Consider the following 10,601-nt stretch of genomic DNA (forward strand, 5'->3'; position numbering starts at 1 on the left):
AATTTCAATTACTCAGATATGGTAAACACGAGGAAATTAAATCTTCATCAGAGTACAAAACAAATTCTGGCCACAAAATAGAGCGAAACACCAACGTCAAAGACCTGGGAGTGATCATGTCGGAGGATCTCACCTTCAAGGACCATAACATTGTGTCAATCGCATCTGCTAGAAAAATGACAGGATGGATAATGAGAACCTTCAAAACTAGGGAGGCCAAGCCCATGATGACACTCTTCAGGTCACTTGTTCTATCTAGGCTGGAATATTGCTGCACACTAACAGCACCTTTCAAGGCAGGTGAAATTGCTGACCTAGAAAATGTACAGAGAACCTTCACGGCGCACATAACGGAGATAAAACACCTCAATTACTGGGAGCGCTTGAGGTTCCTAAACCTGTATTCCCTGGAACGCAGGCGGGAGAGATACATGATTATATACACCTGGAAAATCCTAGAGGGACTAGTACCGAACTTGCACACGAAAATCACTCACTACGAAAGCAAAAGATTTGGCAGACGATGCACCATCCCCCAATGAAAAGCAGGGGAGTCGCTAGCACGTTAAGAGACCATACAATAAGTGTCAGGGGCCCGAGACTGTTCAACTGCCTCCCAGCATACATAAGGGGGATTACCAACAGACCCCTGGCAGTCTTAATCTGGCACTGGACAAGCACCTAAAGTCGGTTCCTGACCAGCCGGGCTGTGGCTCGTACGTTGGTTTGTGTGCAGCCAGCAGCAACAGCCTGGTTGATCAGGCTCTGATCCACCAGGAGGCCTGGTCACAGACCGGGCCGCGGGGGCGTTGACCCCCGGAACTCTCTCCAGGTAAACTCCAGGTAGCGCAGACCAAATGATGCCTGAAGATGAAATCGTAGTAAGACCTACTAGGAGAACAGCCACTCAAGCCAGAACCGGCTGGAATCGTCTCCTAAAGGAAGGAGTAATTTGAGTCGTTTAGCAACGAACTCCGGCCGGCTGCAGTGTGGAAAATACTGTATATATTTTCCAGAAATGCAGTAGTTATATGTAAATAGATGACCATACTGTATTTAAAAGAAATATATTATGGAAAATGGGAAACTGGACCTGCGCCTGCGCAGACAACACTCGCCATTTTGTTTGAATTGGACACTAACGTTAGTGCATAATGGGAAGAATTTTTCGTGCTCTAGAGATTAAAATTGGGTTGACACCTCTCAAATAGGAGGCGAAATTGTTGGATGTGCATTCCTGCATAACTTGAGATATCAAGCGACTGGACGAGACAGCTCCAGGAACCTCAGATAAGTCTGTTATGTTTAACTCTGGACAGTTTTATTTCATGTATAGACAGTGAGGTTTTCTGAGTATGATACACCTTAATCTCCAGTCAAATTAGTGAGTGATATTAAGATATATTCTCCTTCTGTTATGTAAATGTGTATATATATAATCCTTTATTAATTTAATATACAGTCCACAAATTTATATGTTTACCAGAATTCCTGGTGTATGTATATTTCATTTGTAATTAATAGGTCCAGAGCAACTTGTGGATATGACAGTGGTAGGTATCGAAGGGGGACATTTTTTGCGACCTAGGTGTCCCAAATTCCTACTTGTCTAACTGATAAATAATAATTATCTTTGTTCATTTACTGTTATGTACATAATGATACATTCAGATAAATGCAATTTTCCACACCATATATAAAAATTGTGTAAGTGGTTACTACATATTACAGAAAAGTTAACCCACAGTTACAAAAGGTTAAAAGTTAATTACAAAGACGGGCATCAAATATTAACAGTGTTAGTCACGAGAAATTTGTTTTATTAAGCGAAAGTTGTTAATAATCCAGAGTGTATGTTTGAGTCTGGATTTACGATAAAGAATAATTAAAAAAAATTAATATAGATATGTTACTGAATTAAGTATTTAACAGACGCTACTGACTCTCCTTAACATACTGTTTATTTACTAAAGGGGCAGCTGACTGCTCAGAGATTACCGTCTGAAAACACACTTTTTGGTTCCTTCCACAGTTTGTTGTGGTGTTACCGGTGGTGACACTAGTGCTGAAGATACCACTATTGCTGCCTTGCGTTGACACTGCTCTCACCAGGATTCGCCAGGGGTACGAGCGACACCCCCTGCGTCCTAACACTCTGTAGAGGCACTCTACAGAGTCTCTAAGTGAACAGAGTTTCCAAAGATTGTAGAACTTCCATAGTCTATGGAGCACCCCCAGTGTATAAAGCCTCTCAATCAGTGGAAAGTCTCAGAAAGAGAAGCTTTTCACTCTGAAGAGCCTCTTAGCATTTAGAGCTTCCTCAGTAGAGCATTCCCAGTTTGTATACATTCTTTAGTCAGTAGAGCTTATTCAAACTGTACAGCTGCCTCTCTCCAGGTATATAACCACCTCACCATTGTATAGTTCTAAACATTTCCTTAAAAGAGCTTCCTGTACCAAGCCTAGAGTTTCCTTCCTCCTGTGCAGAGCTGCCCAATCCCTGTTTAGTGCTGCCTGCTCTCTGTGTAGAACCCACACTGCACAGCGGCCTACTTCCTGTGTACAGGAAGCAGTTGGTAACTCATTGTGTACCTACGGTGTAGAGCTCCCTATCCACTGAGTAGCGCTGCCATTACCCTGGTTAAACCTGCGTACCTCTCTTTGAAATGCATTTTACCCCATGTTATATCAAGCAAGTCCATAGCCGACAGGAATATAATTGTATCATGTTACATAAAAAGTAGCTTTGAAAATATGAATATTTCTTTTGGTATATATAAATTGGATTCATTTATAATTAATAAAATTTGGGAAGAATTTAAGGTATATTAAAAAATTTTTTGGGTAGAGTATAAGCTGTGTTTCACGGATCACTGACTACCTACCTACATCATCCTAAAGAGTTAGGTGTTGTTGTGGAGCGGCGTCATTACATGCTTTCCTGTTAACCTTTCATTTTTATAGTTCCTTGATAATGTGAGAAGTCACGAAAGGGCTTGAAATTTCGCTATTTTTCATAAGGTGTGTACTGTGATATCTGTTTACTGTGAACTTATTGCGTTATATATATATATATATATATATATATATATATATATATATATATATATATATATATATATATATATATATATATATATATATATATATATATTAACATAGGTAAATTACTTTTAAGAGCAATTAATTTATATGACTAAGTACATAGCATTGGAATCTGAGGATAGGCTGACGCAGCCTTAAGATGTATCTAAATTCCTCCTCATATAGTCTTTCTTTACTAACAGTGATGTTCCAACTGCGTGCATTCTCCTCTAGTATCTAGAGATCTTGCTAGCAGGAGGAACCTAGAAGTTTATTATTGTCCTACTATTTGTTAAAGCTTAATTTACTACTGATAAGGCAGACCTACGTGCAAATTATTTAATTATTAAATTGGTTTATGATTTATTGAATGTATCCATTGACATCAATGAAAAAATATTCTTATGTCAAGTTTAGAAGAAATTTGAATCAGTAAAATAAATCTAGTGGTGGTTAACGCTCTCGCTTCACACGGTGAGGGCCTGGGTTCGATTCCCAGCCAGAGTAGAAACATTGGACGTGTTTCTTTCCACCTGTTGTCTATGTTCCCCATCAGTAAAATGGGTACCTGGGTGTTAGTCGACTGGTGTGGGTCGCATCCTGGGACACTGACCTAAGGAGGCCTGGTCACAGACCGGGCCGCGGGGGCGTTGACCCCCGGAACTCTCTCCAGATAAACTCTCTCCAGAATATGCTATTGATTTTTTTTTATGTGAGGCAAATGTCCTACACTTACGTCTTATGACGTGGGATTTATTTTTTACTGCTTAAGCTTAAGTCAAGTGAGGTAAAGCTTCGATGTCTGGATTATCTTGTGACTTAGATATTCCTCATGAGAAATATTCAGTATAGTTATTATTGAGTCTGGTGAAAAGAAAATGATTTTATGCACACACACACACAGACACACACACACACACACACACACACACACACACACAAGGTAAATGTCCTACGAAGAAAGGTTAAGGGAAATCAACCTGACGACACTGGAGGACAGGAGGGTCAGTGGAGACATGATAAAGACTTAAAAAATATTGCAAGGAATAAATAAGGTGAACATAGGCAGGATGTTCCAGAGAGGGGACACAGAAACAAGGGGTGAAAATTGGAAGTTGAAGACTCAGATGAGTCAAGGGGATGTTAGGAAGTATTTCTTCAGTCACAGAGTTGTCAGGAAGTGAAATAGTCTGGAAAGTGTGGTAGTGGAAGCAGGAACCATACATAGCTTTAAGACGAGGTATGTTAAAGCTCATGGAGCAGGGAGAGAGAGGACCTAGTAGAGGCGGGGCTAGGAGCCGAGTCTCGACCCCTGCAACCACAAGTAGGTGAGTACACACACAAAGACACACACACACATGCAAACAGGAACTCTGAATCTACCCCTGCTACAACGTATAGGTGATTACACAAACACTCACAATGATTGTGATCAGCAGCTGGTGATCACGTGACATCAAGGTTTGAGCATTTAGTGGACATGATAATGAAGAAGGAAATGGGAGAAGTAACATAAACTAGGACTTCAGAAGAGAGGACAATGATGGAACGAAAACCCTTCTGAAATATGTACACACGAAGGGAAATGAAGTACAAAACTGTACAAGAAGAGGAGGTACAAGAGGCAAAACGTTGGTAGACGAAGGATTTGTGCCATTTAGTTAGCTTAATATGCTTATTATGTACGCCATACCCATCCCGTGGGCGGTAGTCAAAAGATTACAGAGGTACACAGTAGATTTGTACCAAAATTAAAAATATATATGCAAGAAAGCAGAAAAAACATCAACTTTCAACCAAGACTGCCAAGAGGCCAAAGGAACAAGAATGTTTTTAAGAAACAGAGCGAAATCAACAGCAGAAAACCTGAAACAAACAAAACAGAAATTAATATGCAAGAATAAGAAGGTAAGTTGAAAACAGTTGAAAATAAAACATCAGAGACCAAAAAGTATCAATGTTACTTCACAGTCGTATAAGAGGAGAGAGCACAACTTTGTAGTAGCCACAATCAGTGGCCAGGCTTCAAACACCTTTTATTGTACAGCAATAAAGAAATGGAACAGACTACCCGCACATGTCAAAGCCAGTCATAGCATGAACCAGTTCAAGAAGAGTGTCAAAAGGTGTCTGATGAATGTAGCTACAGAAAGGGAGGGGAATGATTTTTTTTATTTTTTAGCTAACGCAAATGTAATTTTAATAATGACCCTCGTATTGTAGATAGTCTTTTAGTATAATAATAAGATGTTATCTTCATTATAGAATAATAAGAATCTATTATAACCTTTATATTATAATAACAAGGTAAAAGGACCCCAATGGGAATAAGTCACTCTGTCTGACTTTTTTGGGTTATCCCAGGTTCTCTACACATATGCTGCTATGTATGATAATTCTATGTAACTGTATTTGTGTATACCTGAATAAACTTACTTACTAATAGTGAAGGAAGAATGGACGTTGAAAGAGAATATACAGAGAAATATGTTAAGAACTTAGCAAAAGAATAAAAAAAAAAAACTTCAAAGAAGAAAGTGAAGAGTTCCCAGACAGCTCTATAGTCACACTGGACCAATAGGCTTCAGAAGGCATAAGCAGCACACGAGAAGAAATGGTGATGGATCAGCATCACTGGGACCACATATCATCTCGGTGAGTACTGAGAGAAGAACAGAGAACTATGTGACCCAATAGCAGAGAAATACAATCATTCTCTCCAGTCAGGACAGGTACCAGAAAATTAGGAAAAGGCCAATGTGCCTGAATGACGGAATACAGAGAGTAACTGTAAGGGATGAGACTTCGGACAAGTATATGTACAAGGTATGCAGGCCATAGATGACATCAGTGACATACTACTATGTAGAAAGCCGCTTGTTTTGCAGAGCATTTCGGGCAAAATAGGTCAGTTTTGTCCCAGGATGCGACCCACACCAGTCGGCTAACACCCAGGTACCTACTTTACTGATGGGTGAACATAGACAATCGGTGTAAACACTCCCAATGTTTCTACCCTCGGCGGGAATCGAACCCGGATATCATCTTGTGAAGTGAGAGCATTAGCCGCCAAGCCACAGAACCCTGAATATGAGAGTCAGGGAAAAAAAGGAGAGTCGACTATGGAACAAATCACTGGCGATGATGAGGTGTAAATGTGGATATTAATGTTTTGTTATTTCCCTCTAAAACTATTCTTAACCTCAGTGACATCCAGACATAGTTCAATGTTTTTTTTTCTAATTTATTTAAAGTCGTTTAGCGGTCATATGAATTAATTTAAGAAAAAAAAAAATGAGGTGTCAGTTATCTGACACCTACAAATCTTCTGCCCAAAATTGGTTATCTAAAATGTTTGGGATCTGGTCATTTTCTAAGGTATTATTATAAGGTTAGTTTACCTGGAAACTTCGAAAGGCTTCTCGTGCACAGTTTGTTATTTTGCTGGGCAATTTGCTTGAGCATCACTACTAACTGACACTACACGGACCCGCCATGTTGAGGAAGAAAACTGAAACTCGGACCAGCTGCTGATAGGATCGTTAAGCTCCCTTATAACCCCACAACACATCTGAAGCTTCACTGGGCTCAAGCGTAAACAAATTTTTAACATCCACCGTTCTTCTCCGTATCGGACTGAAGAAGCCACTGGCTGGCAAATTATTATTATTATTATAATCAAAAAGAAGCGCTAAGCCACAAGGGCTAACTGGCTGGCAAAACGTTTCCTCAAACTCCTAAATGTTGCAAAAATGTCTTATTCTTCAAAGATAACGTGGAGACATTATTATAGTGACGAGGAGTTTGAGTTTTTTGTTTTTATATTTTATTTTTAAACCAATACAGCTTTACATATATAAATAAACATAAAAAGAAAACATCTTGGATGTCATGAATGTTTTAGAAAACCGACAAGTTGAAGAATTGAGACACTTATGCAACACATGGGAATCTTTCTAGAAGAAACGTTTCGCCACACTGTGGCTTCATCAGTCCAATACAAAGTAGAAATTGGTAAGGAGAGGAGAAGTTTGAGGTAATCAGTTCCTCAACCTGGAGAAAACGAAACCGAAACATCACCTCACGCTCCCTAGGGTTTAACTTCAGCTACTAAACCTATACCAGATGCTCTTCCACGTATACATGGGGGACAAACTCTTAACTGGGACAACGCACCTACCCGCCAGCAACCTACACAAAACCCTTATTCGAACATTTCTCAGTTCCTTAACCAACATCAAAGCCCTCAAAAAGATTTCGCATTCCAGCAACTCTATTCCTCTATACCACATACCCAGCCTATCATGTATTCTATCCAACTGCCCCGCCTGCACACCCACACACAAAACTTCCCATTTAAGAAACACACATTTAGCCCTCCTTATCAGATCCATCAACCCCAACCCACCCTGCCGTACAGGTAACATTAAAACTTCTCTCCTTAACCAATGGCAACTTGAACCCCACAAAAATTTGTACACCCGTCTTATGATCCCCACAATCGCTGTCCCTGTAATTGGGAACACAGCTGCAACATGCCAAACCTTACTGTACAATAAAACATTCACGACTATCACTAGCTGTACAAGAGTTAGGTGCTGGGGTCTCAAAACACCTAGACGCCCCACGATCCTTTCCAATAACCTATCCGAGTCATCCCTATAAATAATACCACAAATCTTCAAAGACACTGCCCATTCTTTAACAACATTACATCTCCCCCCCCCACCCAAGTACCCAACCACATGACCCTTGACTTCTCACTATTTACCTGCATTCCCGTGGCACTTCCAAACAATTGCACATCATCCAAAACTCCCATTAACATCCCTTCACAAACCAGAACAGTTGAGTCGTCTACATAACCTATTAATCCCGGCCAGGCCCTCCCTCCCCCCTAACCTCCCTCACCTGGAGTACATAAGCTACGTTCAACCATTCAATAAAAGGGGTCCTGAAAACACGCAAACAATATCTGGGACATGGGGCATCCCTGTCTAAGTCCTCTGCTCATTGCAATCTCCCTTCCCACACCCATTAATCTGTATCCTGTTAGGTAAGACACATATGCATCAGTTAGGTATCTTTATTTCGAAACGTTTCGCCTACACAGTAGGCTTCTTCAGTCGAGTACAGAAAAGTTGATAGAAGCAGATGATATTTGAAGACAATGTAATCAGTCCATCACCCTTAAAGTTTTGAGGTGGTCAGTCCCTCAGTCTGGAGAAGAGCATTGTTCCATAGTATGAAACAATATGGAGATGAAGTGACAGGATGGAGCCTTATATAGCGCCAGGAGGTGAGACGTAGGTCACTAGAAGAGGTAAGAACGCAGATGTTGGGAGGTCAGGTCCTCCTCAAATGCAGCCGTTCTCACTAGTAGAGGTTGTCGAAGTTGATTGCAGGTCTGTACCAAGATACCCTTGTGTTGCAGTGTCTGACAGATTGAACATTAAAATGGTATAAAATACCGACAGGTTGTTAGGTAAGACACATATGCAACAGTTAGGTATCTTTATTTCGAAACGTTTCGCCTACACAGTAGGCTTCTTCAGTCGAGTACAGAAAAGTTGATAGAAGCAGAAGATACTTGAAGACGATGTAATCAGTCCTAACAACCTGTCGGTATTTTATACCATTTTAATGTACAATCTGTCAGACACTGCAACACAAGGGTATCTTGGTACAGATCTGCAATCAACTTCGACAACCTCTACTAGTGAGAACGGCTGCATTTGAGAGGGACCTGACCTCACAACATCTGCGTTCTTACCTCTTCTAGTGACCTACGTCTCACCTCCTGGCGCTATATAAGGCTCCATCCTGTCACTTCATCTCCATATTGTTTCATACTATGGAACAATGCTCTTCTCCAGACTGAGGGACTGACCACCTCAAAACTTTAAGGGTGATGGACTGATTACATCGTCTTCAAGTATCTTCTGCTTCTATCAACTTTTCTGTACTCGACTGAAGAAGCCTACTGTGTAGGCGAAACGTTTCGAAATAAAGATACCTAACTGTTGCATATGTGTCTTACCTAACAACCTGTCGGTATTTTATACCATTTTAATGTTCAATCTGTATCCTCACATGTGCAGTATAATGTGATTATTGACTACGTTTCGCCCACACAGTGGGCTTTTTCAAGTCACAAACAGATCTACCTGGGGTGGAAGGGACGCGAGTATTTATAGTCAGGTTCAGAATGCTGAGGTCAGGTGGAGAATGCTGCATTCTGAACCTGACTATAAATACTCGCGTCCCTTCCACCCCAGGTAGATCTGTTTGTGACTTGAAAAAGCCCACTGTGTGGGCGAAACGTAGTCAATAAAGGATCACATTATACTGCATATGTGTTTATATTTCCATTGTGTCGGTATTTTATACCATTTATTTCCAATCTGTATCCTCATTTTGGCCCCCTTATACAACGTATTTACCCACTCGACTATTTCCTCCCCAAAACCCTGTCTCCTAAGTATAACCAGCAAAGCTTTCCTTTCCACTTTATCATAAGCTCCCTGCCAATCTAGGGCCAACAAAGCCGCCCCCTCACCCCCTCCTTTAGACTCCACAAAACTTCTCAGTATCCCATGTCCTTCAGTCATCGACCTTCCGGGCAGCCCAAACTGAGATTTCGAAACCACCCTCCCCACAACACATTTAAACCTATTTCTTAAGATTTTTGCAAAAAACCTTATAGTCTGCACACAGCAGCGATATGGCTGGGTACTCCCGAAGGGTGGGCTGCCCCTTGCCCTTCAGGACCAACACTACAACTGCTGTAGCCTGCTTCTCACATAACTCACCCTTCTCCTTCATTCGATTAAATAACCTAACTATAAATCCCCTTATTAATGCCCAATGTTGTAAACAAAATTCAACCGGGAGACCGTCAATACCCCGAGCTTTACCCTTCCTCATTCCCCTTAACGCGTTCTCTAATTCCTCTGCCGTAATAATCCCACCTAAAGCCTTTCTGTCGCTATTCCCTAAATTACACGTTACATAAGTGCACACCTTGTCTAAAGCCACGTCACCCCCCCCCCACTTGTCCAGTACTCCTCATCCCAAGCCTCCGCATACGCACACATCCCTTTCGTGGTTCGTATCTCCTCCCCTGCTCTATAATTCCCTACCATCTCCGTTACCTCTAAACATGGGATAGCTGTCACCGCCTGCCTTTGCTTTTGATGCCGCAAAACACACGCTGACGGCTTGTCGCCCCAAAGCACTTCTTCCACCCCTGCCTGCACCCTTACCGCTTGAAACCTTTCATTTTGTAACACTCTCAGTCTCCCTTTTATTTCAACTATTTCATCCATAGGAAAATTATTCCCAACCAACCCCTGTCCATAGCAGCCTCTTAACCTATCCTCTAAATGGTTCGCAAGCCCATATTTTAAAGTATTAATACGTTTGCCCTCCCTCACATAAAACTTTCTAATCCTTTCCTTCGCAACACAGTCCCACCATGTCACGATGTCGTCCACCCCCTGTTCTTCCTCACTAAG

At 41.2% G+C, this 10,601-nt stretch overlaps 1 protein-coding gene across 1 annotated transcript in view; it reads left to right on the plus strand.

The window, feature by feature from the left end:
* LOC138851594 (metalloreductase STEAP4-like) overlaps positions 1-3,523 on the plus strand; it is a 28,171-nt gene extending 24,648 nt beyond the window's left edge. Inside the window, exon 4 of the mRNA XM_070080852.1 lies at positions 2,033-3,523. Within this exon, the coding sequence (XP_069936953.1) occupies positions 2,033-2,161 (129 nt within the window). The 3' untranslated portion in view covers positions 2,162-3,523. The remainder of the gene's footprint in view (positions 1-2,032) is intronic.
* Positions 3,524-10,601: the final 7,078 nt, after the last annotated feature.

This window comes from Cherax quadricarinatus, unplaced genomic scaffold (assembly GCF_038502225.1).
Source record: "Cherax quadricarinatus isolate ZL_2023a unplaced genomic scaffold, ASM3850222v1 Contig1111, whole genome shotgun sequence".
NCBI lineage: Eukaryota > Metazoa > Arthropoda > Malacostraca > Decapoda > Parastacidae > Cherax > Cherax quadricarinatus.